The 22,728-nt window shown below is 41.6% G+C and overlaps 1 protein-coding gene across 1 annotated transcript in view; it reads right to left on the bottom strand.

Annotated features, from left to right (window-relative positions):
• Positions 1 to 22,728, bottom strand: part of NKD2 (NKD inhibitor of WNT signaling pathway 2) — a 420,097-nt gene that overhangs the window by 56,618 nt on the left and 340,751 nt on the right. The window contains exons 4-5 of the mRNA XM_044065142.1: positions 1,707 to 1,857; positions 1,508 to 1,592 (exon numbers count right to left, since the gene is read on the bottom strand). Coding sequence (XP_043921077.1) covers positions 1,508 to 1,592; positions 1,707 to 1,857 — 236 coding nt within the window. The remainder of the gene's footprint in view (positions 1 to 1,507; positions 1,593 to 1,706; positions 1,858 to 22,728) is intronic.

Below are 22,728 nucleotides of genomic sequence, written 5' to 3'. Positions count from 1 at the left end.
TCTTTTTCTCCTCTTGTTTTTCTTTGTACTTCTATCTACTACATCATTATACCAATGCAGAGTTAATCTTTTATTTTCTCATCTTCCTATAGTCACAAATTGTGTGACACAAGGTTAGCAGTAATCAAGACAAAATATTATATACAATGTGGAAAATTAAATTATACAATGAACCCCCCCCCCCCATTAATATTCCAAAATGTGCATGCTGATTGACCAGCGTGCCATTGTAAACCCCACAATATACCAACAGAAAAAGGTCCGGCCACCCTTACTTTTTTCCATTGGTATAAGGTGTCCAAAACTTTAAAAAATAAACAAACAAAAAAAAAAAACAAAAACGGAGCAACAGAGGCTTTCTTTTCTCTGTTGCTTTCATTTCAAAGCATTGATGTACTGGGTATGCGTGGGAACGCAAGCCCCATACGCATGCACAGTACATCAAAACAAGGAAGCAATATACCACCACCGGCGGAAGAACAGTAATGTGCCGTTATACAAAGACATTATTTAAGAAAAGTAAGTATCTTTTTTCTTAAATAATGTCATTGTATAATAGCAATAACCGACTCTGTGGTTGTGGTATATTGAAGATTTACCCATGGTTGGCTTTACTTAATCACTCAGGCTTCACCCTCATGATTAAACCACACCAGCCGTGGATAAATCTTCAATATACCACACCACGTCATTGGTTACTGCTTAAATATACTGTATACTGCCTATTTATGTGAATATTGGAGCTTTTCCCCATGTCTCTGCTAAAAAAGACTATATATCCCAGTCAAACATTCCTGGTCAACAAAGATAGACAGACAGACAGACAGACAGACAGATAAATAAATAAAAATAAATATTTAAAATACCCCTGATTTTGAGCATTTGTTTCCCCATTATTTTTGGCTATATCCACAATTCTTCTGGCCAGCACTGGAGTACTACATGCTAATCTTAGGCCACTTTCAGCAAAGTTGAACTTTTAAGATGATATATATCACTGAGTGTGTGGATTTATCTTGGTGTTACAATTTATTGCCAAGCAAGGAAGGGCTGGAATTGTCTACCTGTCCACAAGTATTCACACTTGAGGGAATTTCTGCATAGTTTTGTGCATAATCTAAAACAGATTGGCAGTTACGTGGAATTAAAACATTTTGAGGCATGCAAGACAAAAAAAAAACAGGGTGACAAATGTAGGGTTTGATATATTCAAAATCTGATAGTTAAAGTATTACAACTGCGTTACCGATTTATATACAGAAGGGCAAAGGGTACATTTATTTTAAAAGTGAGCTTGGATACCATTAATTCACCTGGCTTGTAAAGCATGCCCACACATTTAGCCATATTACTGTACATATGTGTCAGTATAAAAAACTCATTCAGATGGACCCTCTTGAAAGAAAAAAGGACTGTGAAAAGAAGTTTTAGTTTTAAGTACCACTAAAAACGAAATGCTGAAATGCTATATAACTTGATTCTTAGCAGTTTAGCACTGTCCTCTTACCTTATATGTACAGAAAGCCTTTTATCTGCACTCTTCATGTCTTCCAAATTTTCAGCCTCATGTCTACTACGAACATTATCTCGATCTAAAAAATACAAAGAAAAACAATTAAACATTCATTTAATGAGAAATAAATGGAGTTTGGCAGGACTGTATTTTTCTTGCAGCAGCCAAACACTACTGATTATACTCTGCTTACCTTGGCCATTGATAGAACTGTCCCTCCTTCGGCTGCAGGGTTCAGGGGTCACAGTCAGTTTTACTCGTAGTGTTTTACTGTTACTGGAGGAAGACTGATTCACAGAGGAATCCACAACTTCATAAATTGTATGCATAAGACTGGACATGTCCTACAATACAACCACAGTGTATGATGTTAAAGTACAGCACAATAGAGTGGCATACATCATTACAACATCAACAACAAAATACAGCAACCGCTAATGATCTTGGAAGGAGCCATGTCAAGTGTACATGTGGCTTAATCAAGAAGATCAGCTTTCCTGTGGTAGAAGAAAGCCAATTAAAATGGCATTTCTGGTTCAGAAAAAGGACAACACATAGTGTATTTCAGTCAAGTACAGTCCATGGCATTTTGCAGTATCAAGCCCACAACAGTATGCATGTTAGCTTGTTTACTTATATTTTGGTGACTGGGTAAATGCTGCCATTGGCCAATCATTTTTCAGGGGGGGGGACCAAGGATACAGAAGGGCTCTACATTAAATTATGTTAATTAAAACATGAAACAACGTTAGTAAAAGTGAGAAACAATACTGATGCATTAACACATTTAAGAGCAAAAACTGCGATTTAAAACTAATCTGTTATGTACACTTGCCCTAGTCACACTATTTTAACAAAGTCTCGGGAGAGACACTTAACATTGTTTGCACTAAGACCTGCAATGCATTCTGCAAAAAGAGGTTTAAATAAGACTGGGAAAATTGTTTACAAGGTCTGTATACACTGTTTCTACCACATTATCTGCATGTCTGACTGTGCCTCATAAAATGACGATGACAACTGCTGTATTTGCAGTGACAAATTACAAACACATAACACAAATACAGAGAAATAGCTAGCTTACACACTGTCAGAATCATAGAAGTAAAAGGACAGCACTAGCTTTCATTTGGTACTCAAACCCAAGTCCACCACCATACAGTGCTGAAGTCACTGCTACTGAAATGTGTCCCAGGCTGGTATGAGCCTAGCATTGAGCAGCATTTTACCTTCTCCAAGGATGATGTCACAATACGAACAAAAGACAAATGACTAATAATTGGCTTAGTTTCTGGTGTCATTCTAAGGGGGGTGCAATATTTGTCAGCATGGAAGGGGATGGTCAACAGACCACCCTGCTTTGCCAGTGATGGTCTGCACTTCTCCCCTCTAGGCTTTCAAATATTAGCTAAAACATTGTCTTCCCCCATAGTGTCTTTTTTTGTCAATGCAAACTGAGAGTACTTCTGACAAAGCAAATCAAAAACAAAAAAATCTAACAAAAAACTCCATCCCTTAGAAGCTGTCTTCACTCTAGAGAATGGTAATGGCTGTGCGGTAACTGAAGCATGGTTTAAAGCCAAGGAGAGCACACCAACAGTACAAGGGTATAATGCCTTCCACACATTTAGACCAGCTACTATACAGGCAGGGACTAAAAATGGAGGTGTCTCTATTTACATCAAAAATAAATATACCTCAAGGCTGGTCACACAGGACAATGCACTTAAGCTACTCTATGTTCAAATCACCATAGGCAAAATACAATATCACTATCTTGCAAGATATAGGTCCCCCTCTATGACCCAGGAAACCCATACCATGTATTTAAACTTACTGGAAACACTCACCATCCAACCCAATACCATATTAATGGGCAACTTTAATTACCCCACTTTTAACTGGGAATCCTCTATGACGCCAAATGTACAGGCACATGGATTTCTGGATTTTGTAAACACAAACTCCCTGAGCCAGACTGTAAATGCACTGAACAGGGGTGCAACCATACTGGATCTGGTCCTCACTAATATGGGGAGTGCTGAACACCCCCTAGTGTAATGTCTTCCTTGGTAAGGTCAGACCACAACATGGACTCCTTTGAAGTAAAAATAAAACCTGGACCCCCAGCTAACCCGTGAATATTCAAAAACTACTCTAAGGCTAACCTCCTGCTATTAAGTGATAATCTGGCAAAATTTCAACCCCCCCCCCCCCCGAAAAATCCCGAGAACACTACAACATATGCAGAACTGTTCACTGAAATCCTATACAAGCAAGTTAATAGCTGCATAGAGGCAGCTATACCAACCAGGAAGAAGTACAGAACTAACTCAAAAAAAAACAAAACAATAGGTTGTATAACAGTAGGAAGAAAATCATGGCAAAAATTAGGAGGTGCAGTACCCAGCAGGATGCAAGCATTCTCATCAAACTAAACAAACAACTCAGAGGACAAATAAAGTCTACCAAAGCCAAATTTGAGGTGGCGCGTGAGTGTACCTAGTGGGACATGAAAGATGGTGAACTATGCCTGGGCAGGGCAAAGCCAGAGGAAACGCTGGTGGAGGTCCGCAGCAGTCATGACGTGCAAATCATTCATCTGACCTGGGTATAGGGGCAAAAGACAAATTGAACCATCCAGTAGCTGGTTTTCACCGAGGTTTTCCTCAGGATAGCTGGCACTTGGCGGACGCAGTTTTATCTGGTAAAGTGAATGACTAGAGGACTTGGGACTGAAACAATCTCAACCTATTCTTAAATTTTAAATAGGTAAGAAGCCTGACTCTCTGGCTTGGAGCCAGGCATGGAATGCGAGCACCCAGTGGGCCACTTTTGGTAAGCAGAACTGGCGCTGCAGGATGAACTGAAGGCCAGGTTAAGGCACCCAATGCTGATGCTCATCAGACCTCAGAAAAGGTGCCCCCAGGCCAAGGACAATCACAAGGCATTCTTTAGCCATGTCCACAACCTCAAAGGCAATACATAATTGTGTGCTGAGAGCATTATAAATGGAGCCACCTATACGGAGTCAGAAGTTATAAAAAACCTACTGGCCGACAAGTTCAGCTCCAACTTTACCCCTCTCTCCCCCTCAACCTTCCCTCAGGAAATACCATCAAATATAACTCCACCTGCTACAACCAGGGAACAGGTCCTTAATGCTCTCTGTAAGGCCAAGAACACATCATCAATGGTCCCAGACAATATTCCAAGATGCCTACTAAATAGCATGAAACATGACTTATTAGGCCCTCTGGAATTGCTATTTAACTGTAGCTTCCAAACAGGCTTCATGCCTCCTGAATGGAGAAAAGCAACAGTCATCCCTCTTCACAAAGGTGGGTCATCTAAAGACCATGGAAATTACAGACCCATAAGTCTCACTAGTCTTATTTGCAAAGCCATGGAAAGGATTATCATGGAAATGATCAATAATGATATAGTAGATCTCCAGACACTGAAACCAACCCAATTCGGTTTCATTAACGGCAGGTCATGCCTACTCAGCCTGGAGGACTTCTTTGAGAAGGTCAGCAAACAATGGATGAGAGCAAAATGGTTCACACTGCCTACCTTGACCTGGCCAAGGCATTTTATACAATACCCCACTCAGGCACTGTCAACAAACTCAAGAGGTTAGTTACAGACCCGTATGTCACCTGGTGAATAGCCAACTGGCTCACAGACAGGACCCAGGAAGTTAGAACTGGGGAGCCCACCTCTAGAAAGAGGTAAGTCACAAGTTGGGTCCCTCAGGGATTGGTCTTTGGACCACTCTTTTTTGGCATTTACTTCTCTGAAGTCAAGGCCAATGTCAGTGGTCTCTGGCTGACTAAATTTGCAGATGATTGCAAATTAGGAGCTGTCATTGAATCCCACACCAACACAAATATTCTCCAGGAAGGGCTGACACAGATAAACAATTGGCGTCAGAGCCATGGACTAAAACTAAATGCCAAGAAATGCATAACAATATCTTTCAGGAAGTCATCCACCCCTGGTAAAGTACAGTTTTGTACCTACCATAAATGTAGATGTCCGAACAGGATAGCATCTGCAGTCATAACAAATGGGTTGTCCTGTCGTCAGGCAGCCCTTCGGTCGGCCGGATTCCAAAGTCTGGGTCTGGCCTCGGCTGGTGTCGCACTTCACCCGACGTCATCTCTGCTGGTCTTCGGGTATAAAGGCATCAGCCGACGCCATTTTCCTCAGTGTTTCTTGCCCCAGATGCCAGTTGCCCTCTTGGAAAACTAAATTTTGGGTAAATGCCAATGTTTCCAAAAAAAAGGTAGGCAAACAAAAAATAAGCATGTATGTACATATATACAAACAAATACACCATAAGAGATCCCCCCCCAGCTAGCTATTAGGAGGGTAAATACCCTAGGAATACCACAGAGGGGAAGGAGGGTGGGTAATCCTGACTGCAGATGCTATCCTGTTCGGACATCTACATTTATGGTAGGTACAAAACTGTACTATGTCCTTCAAGGATGCATCTGCAGTCATAACAAATGGGTAGAATACCATAGCCAAACTAGGGGAGGAGGAAGAAGAATTATGGTGTAGTTAGGATCCCTTGCAATACAGCAGTGGCAAACCCTGCTCGGGATCTAGAGTATAGACGTAAGTTATAATGCTTGACAAATGTATGTACGGAGGTCCAAGTAGCCGCCTCAATAATGTCCTTGGTTGCCACTCCTCGTAAGAAAGCTGTGGTAGTGGCTGTAGCCCTTGTAGAGTGAGGTCTTATGTTCTGTGGAATTGGCTTTCCATGGTAGGAGTAACAGAATCTTATGCAATTTCCTATCCACTTGGAGATTGTCTGTTTGGAAATTGCTTTTCCTTCCCTTCCTGTTGCATAGGCTACTAGAAGCTGGTCAGGTTTTCTATTGCCCTTGGTTCTGTCCAGGTAGTAGCGCAACTGTCTATGTACATCCAAGGTATGCAGCAGTCTTTCCCCCCTGTTCTGTGGATTGGGAAAGAAGGTAGGTAGGTGGATTGCCTGGTTTAGAGACACTCTGGATACCACCTTAGGCATAAATGTAGGATTAGTTCTCATGGATACTCTATCTTGATGGAAGTTTAGGAAGGGTTGTACTGCCATTAAGGCCTGTAGTTCCGAAACCCTTCTTGCTGAAGTAATTGCCAGTAGGAAAGCAGTTTTCCAGGATAGGTGTTGAAGATCTGCTGTTGCTGCTGGTTCGAATGGAGGGAGTGTCAATTTTTCTAGCACAAAGTTCAAGTCCCATGCTGGTAATGGTGGTTTCCTAGGAGGTTTTACATTCTTGATTCCTCTGAGGAACTGCCTGAGTAGAGGATGTGAGAAGACAGGGGATCAAGCTCTATTCTGCAGAAATAGCTGATGCATGTATCTTGATGGAGGAATAGGACAGGCCTGTATGGAGAAGCTCTGCCAAATACTCCAGGATGTTGGCAATATCTATCTTTGACACATCTTTTCCTCTTTCAGTGCTCCAAATGACAAACCTTTTCCATTTCCTGCATAGTTCCTTCTTGTAGAAGGTCTGCGGGCCTCCAGGATAATGTCTTTAACCCTTTGGGATAAATCTGGGTTAGTTGCTGTTATGTAATGTTCCAGGCAGTTAGTTGCAGAGTTTTTAGATTTGGATGCATGATGTTGTAGTCGTTCTGAGTTAACATCAAAGGCATCAGGGGTAGTGTCCACGTTCTCCCCCGAGACATGCTCCTCAGCAATGGATACCAGTGTTGTCTTGGCCAATTTGGAGCTATCAGAATTATCCTTGGACGCTCCTCTTTGATTTTCAGTAGTATCTTGTGCATCAAAGGAAGAGGTGGAAATGCATATGCTGTCAGGCCTTTCCAACTGAAGGATAGAGAGTCCACCTTCCATGCAAGTGGGTGGTATGTCCTTGTGCATAATTTCTTGAGCTGGTGATTGAGTGGGGATGCGAATAGGTCTATTTGTGGCATTCCTCATTTCTGTGTGATGGCCTTGAAGATGTCCGGGTGTAGCATCCATTCGTGAGCATCCGAGGTAGTTCTGCTTAACATGTCTGCTAGGATGTTTTCTTTTCCCGGTACAAATATTGCCTGTAACTGAATGTTGTAGCTCAGAGCCATATTCCATAGGTCCAGAGTCATTCGGCATAGGGGGTATGAATGAGTGCTTCCCTGTTTGTTGATGTACCACATGACTGTGGTGTTGTCTGTCCTTATCATCAAATGGCCTTTTTTGAGGAATGGTCTGAAATTCTGGATTGCTAGTTTTACTGCCAGCATTTCTTTTTGATTTATGTGCAGGTGCAGTTGATCTGGGGTCCATAATCCTTGTATGCATTTGTCCAGCATGTGGGCCCCCCAACCTAGGTCTGAGGCGTCCGTTGTGATGGTTTGGCTTGCTTGAAAGTTGTGGAAGGGCAAGCCTGGGTTTGACTGGCATGCTTGAGCCCACCATAGGAACTCTTGTTTCAGGCATGGGATTAGTGGTATTTCGGTTTCTAAGCTGTGCCTGTGTTGAGACCATAAATTCTTTAGGTACCACTGTAGTTTTCTCATATGCAATCTGGCATGGGGGACCAGGATTATGCATGATGCCATGAAGCCCAAGGCCTGCAGTACTTTCCTTGCTGTTAGTTTGTTCTGCTTTGTTAATGCCAAGAAGTAAAGAGGGAGTTGTTCTTGTTTTTCTGCAGTTAGGAATGCCATCTGTTTTACTGTGTCCAATTCTGCCCCCAAGAATGTTTTTGTTTTGGATGGTATTAGTCTTGACTTTTTTAAATTGACTGTGTATCCCAGGGCTTGTAGTAAGCAAATGACTCTTTGTAAGTCTTTTGTCAGCTTGCTTTTGTTGTCCGCTTGTATCAGGCAGTCGTCCAGGTATGGATAAATTTGGATTCCCTGTAGCCTGCAATGAGCGATTACTGATGCCAGGCATTTTGTGAATACTCTGGGCGCAGTAGATAAGCCAAAGGGCAATGCTGAGAATTGATAATGCTCTGATCCTGCAAGAAATCTGAGGTATCTTCTGCAATTTGGTCGTATGGGGACGTGCAGGTATGCCTCCTTGAGATCTAGAGTTACCAGCCAACACTCCTTGCCCAGCATGGGAAGAAGTTGCTGTAGGGTCAGCATTTTGAATTTTGGGACAATGATGAATGTGTTTAAGGCGGACAGGTCGAGAATAGGTCTCCAACTTTTCTCTTTTCTTGGTACTAGGAAGAGTCTGGAGTAGAATCCTTTGCCCTGTTCTGTTGGTGGTACTCTTTCCACAGCTCTCATCTTTGTTAATTGAGCTATCTGTTTTAGAGATTCTGTTTTCTGATTTGGAGGTAGGTTTGGCATTCCTCTTTTTACTGGTAAGGTGTGGAAGTGAAACCTGTAGCCTTGGTCTATAGTCTGCAAAATCCACTTGTCTTTTGTGATATAGTGCCAATTTTTTGAAAATAAGGCTAACTTTCCGCCTAAGGGTGCTGCTATTTGTTCCCTGGTAGGCTGTGTCAGAGCCAAGTCACTGTGATTGTCCTGTTGCAGTGGCAGTGGTTGTGTCTGTGCCTCGCTGGTTATTGCCTTGCCACTGGCGTCCTCTGTAGGCACCTCCTCTGGATTGATTTCTGCCTCTGGAACATCTATTCCTGCCTCTCTGAGATTTAGAGGAGTCTGGAAAGGACCAATTTTTGGAAGACCAGTTCCTGCTAAACCTTGGGGGCTGAACCTGTAAGAAATCTTTAACTGTTTGTACAGATTTTGCCTTCTCTTCCATTTTCTTCATTACTTGCTGGGCAGGAGAACCAAATAGACTGGCCTTATCCATAGGAGCATCTAACAGCTTTGCTTTAACATGATCCGGCAAGACCTGTTCTTTCAACCATGCATGCCTTCTTATAACTGTGCCAGTCATGGCTGATCTAAATGAAGCCTCCAGTGCATCATAGCCACATTTTAAAGAATGGTTACTAACCTGCTGAATGTTATTCACCATTTCTAAAACATATTTCTTATCTAAGGAGTCATCAGAGGACAGTTTCTTAGTTAACTGATCAAGCATAAACTCTTGGTATTGGATCATATGAAACTGACAGTTCAAAGCTCTAGCTGAGAGAGTAGCAGAGGTGTAAACTTTTTACCCCATCTCTCTAACCACCTGGATTCGCTTTCAGAAGGGAGAGGGTCCTGTGCTGAGGTCGAAGCTACTGCCTTAGGCCCCTGGGAGATAGTCTCAGGATCTGCAAGTGGGGCCTTGTATAGGTGGTGATGAGTGTCCGGTACCCTGTAAAACCTATCTGGTTTGGCAGGGGCTGGAGGTAAAATATCAGGAGCAGTGCAAACATCATTAAATGCATCATCCACAACAGGCAGAACTGGAGGTATAGCTAAGGGCCTATGTTGCGGTAAGTGTAGAAAGGTCCTAAGCCTTTTTCTTGAATCTGAGAAATCTTGTCCCTGCCATTGGAATTGCTCTCTCATGGCATGTAAGGTTTCCCAAAGGAAAATTCCTCTGGTGGAGAGGCAGATGGAATAGATTCTTCAGCATCGGAATCTTCATAAGTAGAAAAAGGAGCCTCTGGATGGTCTGTAATGTCTGAATCATCAGAAGAATCATCTGAGGACACTGGCTCTGGGGGCTCTGCTCTAGGTCTCTTTTCTGGAGGCTGAGAGGCCCTGTCTGGGTGAGATTGGGATCCCTTATTAAAGAGATGAGATCCTCTGCCAGAGTAAGCATTTGAGAACTGGAACTGGGCCTGTGTGAGGGGGGCTTAACAGGCACTGATTTAGCAGTTTTGGCTGCTTTAGCCCTGGCAAAGGCCTTAATAGACATGGCTGCAGGAGGCCTAGCAGCACCACGTGCTGGGGTAGAGACATCCAAAGGGATGGTGTCTGATAATTCTATAGGAACCACATTAGTAGGCTTCAGAGGCCGATTCAACTAGGGTAGCAGGAGCCTCGGTAGTAGTCATGGATTCGGCTGAAGATTGACCCGTTTGCTTGGTTTCGGCCGAAACCGAGACACTAGCGGTTTGCTTAACCGTGGTTTCGGCCGAAACCGCGGACCGCGAGTGTCGGTCTTTTTCTTTGCGTTTTTTAACAATTTGAGAAGTCGGAGGATCCGACGGCATAATGTACGCAAAATCTGAGCCGAAAAACTGTTCAGCAAACTCCGACCGACGCCTAAGCGTTCGTCGGTTGAAGGAAGCACAGGCTAAACAGGCTGCTACGTCGTGGTCTGGGCCTAAACAAGGTAAGCAGTAAGAGTGGAAATCTTTATGAGGTATTTGTTTCCCACAAGTTAAACAGTTATTTACTTTTTCTGACATCGGCTGAGGCAAGAAAGAGTCCCCAACGCGGTACTTAGCTTTTTAGAAGTCTTCGAAGTAGTATTCGGTAGTAGTAATCTCTGGATCTGACCGACCGGCACTTGCAAACAGCTTCTGCTTCGGGCGCCACGCGGCAAGAAAGACTGAGGAAAATGGCGTCGGCTGATGCCTTTATACCCGAAGACCAGCAGAGATGACGTCGGGTGAAGTGCGACACCAGCCGAGGCCAGACCCAGACTTTGGAATCCGGCCGACCGAAGGGCTGCCTGACGACAGGACAACCCATTTGTTATGACTGCAGATGCATCCTTGAAGGACATCTATCATATTGACAACACACCCCTTAGAGCTGACCCAGTAGTCAAGGACTTCGCAACACACATAGACAGTAATCTATCCTTTGACCATCCATGTGTCTACAACAGTGAAGAAATCATTCTATGTTGCACAACTTATAAACAAAGGCATGGCACATGGCATCTAGGTCCAAGGAAGTCATTGTTCCACTGTATTCGGCATTCATCAGACCTATCATTAAGTACACTTCCTCCTTTGATATGTACATAACCAGGCGTATCCAACAAATGGAATATCTACAGACATTCCTCACTAAAGGAATACAGGGCACATGTAAAATGCCCTATGCAGACTGCCTTAAGGCCCTATACCTTTATTCTGTTTCAAAAAGGCTGTTACGGGAGATCTACTTCTGGCATACAGGCCATTGTCAAACCCCACTCTGATGGACCTACTGCATATCCGCAAAACAGACAGTACCAGAATGACTCGTTCATAAGAGTAAAACCATGCCTGTGATATAAATAGGACCTGCTGGAGAGACAAGTATGTATCCCAGAGACTGCTTCATCTCTGGAAAAGGCTCCCCGTCCATGTGAAGCAGAGTTACTCTCTAACTCAAATCAGAAAATTCATCCCTGGCTTGGCACCTATGTCTGTAATGGACACAGGAAACTTGTAAATGTTTCATCTCCCAAGCCTCTGCTTACAATTATTGATGGTACCAGAACTTGTCCAAGATTTGGGAAGCATGGCTAGGCTTAAAAAGGCCCTTATTGTCATTAGCCTAGTAAACACCTATGAACTTAAGAACCTCTGGATATACAGATGTTGAAATTTCCCTGAACAGCTTTATCCTTTCAGGTAGAAAATCCTCAGCATGATGATCAATGGCAAATCACTCACACACACGCATACACACACACACACACACACACACACACACACACACACACACACACACACACACGTGCGCGCACGCACACACACACACACAAGCGCGCGCGCACGCACGCACACACACACACACACACACACACGCACACACAGAAACATGTATATCTTTATCTGTACACCCACACACTCGTTTTATCCTTTTGGTGATATTTGACTGCATGGGCTTGATGAAGTAAAGATGAATGAACAAGGCTTCACTAAGTAGCCATACAACTACAAACAGCCACAACATTGCCTATGTTGTTCTGAAGCAAAAAGTGATTGAGAAGAACTCATACAATACAGAAGAGAGAGGAGCACAAAGTGAGGGTAAGCACCTTAGCTCATAAGTATATTCTCAATACTTGATTCTGAAGAAAGGTGTTAGTGTGCTACATACTCCCACACTATCATGTTTCCAGGTCGGGTTTTCAGATTTGTATCAAGTGTGGAAAAGGATATGGGTGTTTGCATCTATACTTCTATGCAATAAAGAAGACTATGTTAAATAATGTCTATGTCTTGCCAGAGGAGTTGTGATTGGTTCAGGATACCTCTAGGAATAGGCTATTTGCAGATATCACAGGTCCTCAACTATGATATACTAACTGACCATTGTGAAAGATAGAGCTCGGCAGAAGCAACAGAGAGGTGAGAAAATCACTGCATACAGTAATACAAGTAAAAGTGTCTCTCATCCAGTAGCCAGGGCTTTTGTAAGAAGTAGCCTTTTAGTTGTGTCAACGGCACTAGCTTTTTGTGGACTTTGTTGAAAATGCCGTTTGTGTCCTTGTAGTAGCACTCTTATTAATCAAGGAAAAATGCCACATATTTAAAGCAGGAAAACACCTCAGGTCAGGATGCCACTAACGGTTGCTTAGATAAGACTGGTGTCGTTTTCATCAAATATATTCCAACCAATCCAAATTAGCTCAGTGTTCAGAACTACTTAGCCATAGTCTGTTCTTACTTAGCAAATGAACAGCTCATAACCCACAATTTTCGTTTGATTTATTAATCTATTTATTTTATATTTTCGTGGATATTTGAAGTCATCCATTCAGAGAACAGCAGTACAGAGTCATCTGCTTAATATACACAACTAAGATCCATGTAGAACTGCCTCATGCTGTATACAAAGACAATAAACAAAATGCTACCAAGACAGAACCCTGTGAAACTCCACAGCTGATCTGCTTTGTTTATATGTATGTCTGGACTGACATCCTTCATTCTTCCTAGCAGGCAAGAACGCAGCTAGAAAATCTATGTCATTTATCTCTTTAAGCTTGGCTAGGTCTATCTGTGGTGTGATGGGGCTAGTGGGTGAGATAATAACATTCAAGGACTGAAAAAATACTAGACATGGGAGAGGGTCACATTCTCTTGCCTGCAAGGGTTGGGATGCAGTTCTAGATTTTAAAGAAAGTGTTGGCACTTCTGTGCGCTTTGCTGACACAACTTCAGAAAGAAAAAAGAATCACAGAGATCAACTGTATGACTTTCAGACTCATCAGCAGGTTCAAATACACCTCAGTGAAAGTGCTACTGCAGTGGGAGAACTGTCCCTTCCAAATAGGTGAATATAAGATGGGGGTTCACTCTCCTGTGGGTAGGGGAAGATGGCAGGGCTGTGACTCGCACACAATACATTCTGTCAAAAAAATGTAAGATAAGAAGTCAGTTGTTTATAGATCACTCTTTTCCTATGATCTCTGTTATGTGGCTAAGGAAGACAATAGATCGTACTGATGTGGGAAGATATGCTCCAAGAGAAAGACAATTTTTTTAGGTTTATGACCAATTTTTTGACATAGAAGGATAAAGCCCTGATGATTATCCAAGCAACCTGAGTTTGATTAGTGGCTTGGGCAACTGCTAGTACTGATATGGGAAAACCAGAAATGGTGTGACACTACCTGCTTACCTTTTTTTTGGGGAGGAAGATACAAAGAAATGGGTGGGGCATTCTCACAGCCTTAGCAGAGACAAAGGCAGGCAATACTGCCTGGCTGAGCTTACAAGTCAGACTGGGACAGGTCACTGCTTTAGGAGGGGGTGGGGACACTTTCTATGTTCATGCCTCATTGCAAAGCAATGGTCTATCACTGAATCTCCAACTTGTAGAGGGTAGGGCAACCACATCCAGTGAAAAGTTAATGCCTCTGCAACTGTGGTGAATCCCCCCCCCAAAAAAAAAAAAAAACATACCCTGCTAGTCAACTCTGCTGGGTTGCTGAATGTGGAAAGGTTAACTTGGTCAGTGTTAAACTTAAAGGCTAATGAGGCTAATGAGGACACTAACATAGGAGAATCAATCCCAGCTCAGCCACAGGCAATATGGGACTGTAAAAAATAATCTGAGTTCATGTTAAGAATGGACTCATAAATTACTAGGAGCTCATTCTGACCATGAATGGGATTAACCTCAGGTGAATAAAGTCAAGTTCATTCATAATATAAATGGTAATAGCCTCAGGTGGGCAAAATCTTCTATACAGATCTACACTGCAGTCAAACATCCCTTCCAGACAGAACTAGAGCACTCAAAACATCATTGGGGGGAGAGAGAGAGAGAGAGCAGTAAAACAGAATGCAAACTATACCTCCTCCTATTCTTTTCTGAAGCACTAAGTAAAGGAGATTATCAAAAATGGTATTCTATGTAACCTAGAAATCTAACAGTGTGTAGCCTGCCCTTCAAACAACCAAATGTAAGAGACAGTATGTATCTATTAACTTTGGGCATTAGAAAGGATAAATACTATACAATGCATGCGACAAAAACCCTGCCAACATAACCAAACCACAAGCAGTAACTGATCAAGATCACACTGTATCAAGACACAAAACCAGATTAGTAGATATTACCTTGGGGAAGGTGACAGCCTCAGTGTAGCAAGTATCCTTCTTGCTAAACATGTATGGATGTACTGAGTACCCTCATGCAACTCTAGTGCGCTCGTAATGATCCCTGATGCAGTAATTTTCAAACAGGAATGGTACAGTAACAAGCAGTTTAATGACTCTAGCACTAATTGTGGATGGAAAGTTACAATACTCCCAAGCATACTGCAATGGAGAATCTAGCTGTTTCTAGAATAGGCTTCCAGCTCAGAATGTCTAGAGAAAGTGTGATGGAACTCCAAATACTGGCCTCACAAACACACTGGGCAGACACATTCTTGAACAAGGTCACAGTGGTAGCAGAAGATTTGGTGCAGTGTCCCCTGTTCTGCCCAGTTAGGATCACACCGTACATGTTAAAATCAAAGGAGCTGCATTTAACAAATCTTTGGCAGATGGTTTGCTTAAACACTGGCCATTTCTGCTTGCCTGGTATGTAGGACACAACCAACTTGTCATTTTCTTTGAAGTCCTTTGTTCTAATTGTATAATACCTCAGCTGTCTGTATACATCCATAGTATGCAGGATCCTGTGTTCACAGGATTGAGGTAGAACACTAGTGAATATAAGACTGATTTAGACACAGTTCAGATACCACTTGAACACAAAGGATGGGTTTGTTGCCAAGGATAGCCTGCACTTACAGAAGGGAAGATAAGATTCCCTGCACATGAAGGTCTGCAGTTCAAAACTCCTGGTTGAAGTAACAGCTTCTAAGAAAAGTGTCTACCTGGATACAAGTTTCACATCAGAAGTACAGTACTGGTAAGTAGGAATGGAGTCACAGTCAGCTTTCCTATAACAAAGTGCAGATATCAGAATGGGGGATTGGGTTAGGCTAGTGATTGTTGTTTGACTGATGAATTAACTGAAACAGATGTCTCCAGTGGGATGCAAACAGAAGTGTCTGACATATGTATCTTAAAAGAAAATAATAAGACAGGTCTCTCAGAGGTTCTACAAGATTTAAGGTAGGAGATGAGAGTTTACCACTCCCTTATTTTCATACCAGTGTGATAAGTTAGTCAATTTGGATAAATTTGAGTTTCAAGTGTTTGGCATTCTTGCATCTTTGAGAATGAAAATCTGAAGAGGACAGACTGCTGTGCAGAATTAGTGTGATATCTTGGCTGCAGGTTAGAAGCTCTCAAGGTATGGATGCAACACAATTCCATCTTGCTTAGTGGCACTTTACAGTGAAAAGAAAGTACCACCATATACTGAGTGAGCCAAACTTGTCTTAGTCAGTATGGAGTTATCATACAAGTTTTACCATTTCTCTTCTTGATTTTAGAATCACATTTGAAAAGAGAAGAAGTGTATGGAAGGCATGTAGAAGTCTCTGCCACATTTGATTGAGAGTGCATTTACTATCAGAGCCTATGTACAGAGTTGCCCTTGAGCAGAATATGGGAATTTGGTGATTCATTTAGAGCACAAACAAAACTAATGCTGGGTAGGCCCATTTCATTGTAATGATCAGAAACATACTACTCTGCCTAATATTCAATCATGTGAGGTTGGCTGCCAAATTTCAAACAACCACATCAAATTTGCAAACGGGCTACAAAGAGATTCCCCATCTCTTGATGTCTCGTTTTTAATTTCTCCAAATCTTTTGGGTTTCTAATACCATTACGGGAATGGACCCCATTCCTAAGTCAAAGTATGACAAAAGTTCATGAAATTAGTATCGTTTCAATCTTTGATGTCAGCCAGAAGTGTTCTACGCAGCACCTGCAATGTCCCCAGGAATGACTCCTTCTGCAATTCATATGGAGTTACAAGTATTGGCGACATATCTAAATTTTTATAAGACCCATTGCGCCTACTACTATTGGAATTGTCTGGGTATCTTTCTTCCACACTGCGCTCATTTCTGCCTGCAAATCCTGATATTTTATGACTTTGTACTTCTCTGTATGCAAGCTACTGTAGTCACTGGGTGTGGTGATTTCACTGATCAATGCCACTTTTGTCTTCTTTTCATGGACCACTACATCTGGTTTTCTAGCACCTATCTTTTGAACTGTTGGTAATGGGTGATCCCATGTGATGTAGACCATCATTTCCTATGATGCTTTGTGGCTCATGTTTCCAGTGTTTTTCAACCACTTCAATACCATAATGGTTGCACAGTCCCCAGTGCAACACTCTTACCACATTATTATGCTTTTCAGTATACAGTCCTGCCATTAGTATCTCACAACCAGCAACGAGGTGTGCAACTGTTTCTAATTCTATTTTACAAAACCTACATTTGTCTGTTTCTTCCACATGTTCAATGGACTTTTTAAACCAACGTGTACATAGCCTACTATCTTGGGCCGCCAATATTAACTTTTCATCTCTTGATTTGAATTCATCTCTCTTTAACCATTCCTGCATTCGATCCAGATCAACATGAGGTTCTTCCAAAAGTTTTCTATACTTGCAACTATATTTATGCATTTTCCACAATTCTTGGCTTCTCATCTGATCCTTCGCCTTATATTCTTTCTTTTGTTTTGTGACACATTCAGTTGCTGCCTGAATTTTATCTACTTCTGGTTTGATTTCCATTCCTCCTTGACACCGATATGCTTCTGCTAGAGTACGCAGGGAAGTCATCTTAGATTTATTCTCCTCATGTTTCAAAACATTCACTATGTTTGGGTCTTGTGAGGTCAGCAGATATGTGTGCAGTCTCACGATTGCAGATCTATACATGTAATCAATTTCAAGGACGCTCATACCTCCTTCTGAATGGGGAATATATATATGATGTCCCATATAACTGTTGTGATGTATATCAAAACATAGAGTATTTTGATTTCACTACTATCTAAACAGCTAACATGGCATACTGGATAGATAGTATCCCCTTCAGGTTGCTGCATTTCTTCACCTACCCCCTGAACTACAGGCACAAATTCCAAAGTGCTGAATGTGTGCCCCCAAGGCATAATCTGATACATCTGTAGTCAGGTTGTTTTCTGGCTCTGGCTGATCATAGTGGAGCCCTGGGTTCCTGGACATTCTTTCACCATTCAAACCCCATGTCTACTACCTTAAGCGGAGTGAGGATGTGGTGCTCTCAGGTTTTCAAACTCAACAAACCCTTTCCATGTGTAGTCTGGCATTTAGGACCATGTGGATAAAAGACAGCATGTAGCCCAGATACTGGAAGGAAGTCCCTGCCCAGAGATAGCTCCTTCTTCTGGAAATAACAAGAAAAAAATAAAGTTATGCACTCACCATAGCTAGTGAAAAAAATGTTCTAAGCTTGTTCCCGCCTTTCCTGTTACTAGAGTAGTCCAGATAGAGATTTGCTGTATCCAGGACTGTTTTGTAAGTTTCTGAGTTCCCCAGACCTTTCTGTGCTAGAAGGAAGCCTTTCAGATTATCAGTGGAAGTGGTAAGCACTAGATAGACTATCTACCACAAGAGGAGTGGTTTCTGGCTCTGAAATTGTAGTTTATTGGCCGTTTGGGCAGTTTTTCTATCCCTTCAACTTTGAGGTTTAAAAGCCCGTGTTTGCGCAGAACTACGCTTGTTTAAGTTCCGCGGATCCTGTTTTGGCATCCTAAAGACTACAAAAGCAACAGAAAGGAGAAGAAGACTTTAAGTGCCTCCATTTTGATTTTTTTTATTATACTGCTTTCTGCACTTAATTTAAGTATTTTTTTATCATTGAACTGCATGTATTTTAACTGTATTTGCTTTAATATTACTACACACTCAAGTGTGTTAGCTAGCACTGCATTTAAAATATATTACTGGTGCCAGAAAGTCTGCTCTTCCATTTTTCCCTCAGATTTTGCTAGATCTCTTCTCTCTAGCACTTCATCAGGCTTCTTGTAGCAATTATTGTAGCACACATAAGTGCCATGAGCAATAGACGCCCTATAAGGAAACAGCTCCATTACTTAGTAATGATGACCATCCCTCCTGGCATGTCTAAAGGTCAGTTTCAGGTGCTTTCTCCTATTAAACTGGTGAACTTGGGCATTCTGAGGCAGTGTAGCAACTACCTCATGTACACAGACAACTCTCTCCTCTTACCTCCCAACGCTCAGACTTGTGAGATATGATCTTATATCTCTAAATTGGAAGCCATGCACTCTCCAGCCAAGACAAGAATAGCTGGTCAAGAGGAGAAGGACAACACCTGCACCACACCACATGGCACACATAGCCCTCCAGAACACCCACCATCACAGCCCTCACACAAAAACACAAACCACACACCCGTCTTCGCGGAGGCTCTAAACACAAATCTACCATAACAGCAGAGACCTCCAAGGCAGAAATGCACTCAACAACCACAACACAGCACAAACCACTAGACACATAGCTCACCTACACAGTGTGCTGCTCAACCTAAGCCCTTAAGGCAAAACAGCTTGCCCAATACAATAATCATAGGTGACTCAATAGTGAGGCACACTGACGTCCCACTCACAAGGTTGAATAAGGAGAAGGTAACAGTTGGCTGTCTATCAGGTGCCAGAATCCAGCACATAACACACACACTCAGGTCACTCCACAACAAGTACAAGTATGACTCTGTCATTGTCCTTGTGGATGTGAATGACCTGATACGCACCTCCCTGGACTACATGAAAAGAGACATGGTAGAGCTCTTGGATTATGTGGCCCAGGCAGCTATGACCCTAGCCCTGAGCAGCATCCTACCGTCACTCAGAATGATACCACAGTACAAACAGAAAATGATTGACCAACAATTGGCTAAGTTTCTGCTGTCATTCTAAGGGGATCCAGGATCTGGATGAATGCACCTTAGGAAGCTTTGATAAGGAGAGACCTTGCCGAGTATATACAACGGAAATATAATGAGTAATCCATTCATCTAGAGTAACTTTAGAACTGGTGATCCCAGTTTGTTCAGTGAGAATGAAACAAACTGGTTTGTTTTCCAGAAATTTTTTGTCCTGTGTAAACAGAAATACAGTTGTCTATGTACGTCTAAAAGTTGTTGCATGTACTCTCCCTTATTTGAAAAATTAGGAAAGAAGATAGGCAGGTGAATTGTTTGACTGATATTTGATTCAGAGGCTAGTTTTGGTAGGAAAGATGGATTGGTTTGTAAAGTAACTCTGTCTTTGTGAAAAACAATGTAAGGGAATTTTGGATGATACAGCCTGGAGTTCAGAAATTCTCTCCACCAATGTAATAGCTACAAGAAATGCTGTTTTCCAAGACAAAAATTTTAAATCAGATTTAGCTGAAGGTTCAAAAGTTTGTTGTATCAACCCCTGAAGTACGACTGTCACATTCAAAGGAGGTGGTGGATCTTTCACTGGTGACCTGAGTAAGAAGGTACCCTTTAGGTAAGCCTTGCACAATTTGGAAGAAGCTAAACAAAAAGCTTTCTCTCCTAAATGAAAATTTGATATGGCTGCTAACTGAACTTTCACTGTGGAGAAACTAGTACCTTCCTGACAAAGAGAAGGTAAAAATTCCAGTACCAAAGAAACGAGAACAGTAAAAGGGTCAATTTCCTTTCTAAGGGCCCAAATGGAGAATCTTTTCCATTTACTCCTATAAATCTTCCTAGCAGAAGATAAAAGGGAAGATAAAAGTTTCTCAAACCAGGGAAGAAAACCTGGGCTGTCTAGCTATTAATGGAACTGGAGAAATGATGTATTTAGTTTGAAGCCTGGAATATTGGGATGCTTCATCCCCAAGGGAAGCGAGAGAAGGTCTGGGCTGTGGTCCAGTATCCATGGAGGATGACAAAGATGAGACCAAAGGAAGGGAAGGATAACTGAGCTCTTCAACAGACTGACTTTCTGGAATGAGAGATACCGGGGAATAGGAGTAAAGGAGATCGGAAGACCACATGTGGACTACAGCATCTCTCGGTGACTCTCCCTAAGGAGGGTTAGGGCAAAATACCTGCTGCACTTGTTGAGGGGAGATGCAAAGAGATCACAGCAAGGTTGGCCCCAATGGTTCAAAAAGGAAAACAACACTAAAACTACTAAAAACAAGAAAAAAAGGCGTCCGAGGCGTAAGAACAAAGCTGCAAGTAAATAATGTAAAAACACGGATATTTTCTTTGCTACCTAACTCATTGGTGCATCTTGAAATGGTAGTCTACACTAATGGCATATTCTTGGAGCCCATAGTGCATGCTAAATTCATAACATAAAATTAAAATAAATATTGAATATGCTACCTAACTCTTTAAAATATCTAAAAAAATAGCCTACCCTAGGCTTCCAGCTAAAATATCCAAACTATCTTGGATTTATACTTTGGTCCAACTGAGATATAAATGATTAAAAATTAAACTTACAATCCATCACTCACTGTTTCATGCTCTCTTAAGGTGTTACACCTTCGGTTTTACTGGCTACAACCTCTCAGGGGCTAAATTTAATATTCTTTTGATATTTCATATATATATTTTCCATGCCTATTGTATCTATTACTTTTTACACTAATAAAATATGAATTTATGTTAACCTTTTAGTTTTACCTTGCCAAACGTTTTAGCTTCAAAATGCATTTAATTGAACAGGAATTGTTCAGGCCAGGATACTTATATGCATTTAATTTAATCTGCCAGAACAATTCCAATTCTTCCAACTTCAAACCTTCAGGTCCCCCTCTAACATCATGTAGTACTTGGTCTATCACTAGGTATTTAAATGTAATATTTGTTTCTATTGATATGTGTTTTGCTAAAGCATTATGCAACTTCCCTTTGTTGATGGCATACTGATGTTCATGTATGAGCTCACGGAATTTGCATTCCGTTTTGCCTGTGTAATAGGTGGGACATTGTTGGCATTTGGCAAGGTAAATGACAAATTTAGAATTACAATTGAATTTATTCCTGATTCTGTATACCATATTATTATTAATACTGAAAGATGTTGTCACATCTATATGTTTGCAGAATCTATGTTTCACATTTAAACATTCCCAGATGCTTTGGTTTTTCTAATAATCTTAGACTCCCAACAAATTTTTCAAGTTGGGACCCTTTTATAAGTAATTCTAGGTGGACACCCCACCTTCTGGAATAGTTCAAAATCACTTTTGATTAGGTCCAAATTATTGTTAAGAATGGATCTCATAATGTGACTATCTACACTAAACATAGTGGTTAGACTCAATGTGAAACCATTGGATCCATCTATTTTTGGTTCTGCGGTAGTAATAGGCTGCTCATTACTACTATTAGGGTTTATAACATTGGTGATACCTAAACTAGGAGAATATATTCCTATATTCCTCTTAGATTTAATTTCATTGATCAGGGAATCAATCAATTTCCTTGGATAGCCACGACTGGGAAACATTCCTTTGAGAGTCATACATTCCAAATGGAATTTATCCTCCAAGGTAACTATCCTCGCTGCTAACAGTTGTCCTTTGACAACCAATCGTTTCTGGAGATAGGGGGTGGCTACTCATGAAATGCAGGAAGAAATTGGAATATGTGCTCTTCCTATACACTTTCACAACATAACCCTGGTTGGAGACATCTTTCCTTAAACTGATATCTAGATAGCTGACCTCTTCCTTACTGAAACTGAATGTAAATTTCAGAGAGCTTGTTGTATTGTTAAAGTAATCTACTAACCCTGTAGCTTTATCTATATCACCTTTAATGATGATAAAAATGTCATCGAGGAATCGGGTGTAGAAAAGGATATCCTTCCTGATGTTATCCACTTTAAAGATGAATTCCGACTCCCAATAGGCCATGACTAGGTTGGCTACACTAGCGCCACATGGTGAACCCATGGCCACCCCTA

The sequence above is a fragment of the Protopterus annectens genome, chromosome 3.part0, assembly GCF_019279795.1.
Source record: "Protopterus annectens isolate FY-2018-M chromosome 3.part0, PAN1.0, whole genome shotgun sequence".
Taxonomy (NCBI): domain Eukaryota; kingdom Metazoa; phylum Chordata; order Ceratodontiformes; family Protopteridae; genus Protopterus; species Protopterus annectens.
The sequence above is the reverse complement of the archived record's forward strand: the minus strand, read 5'-3'. Positions and strand labels throughout refer to the sequence as shown.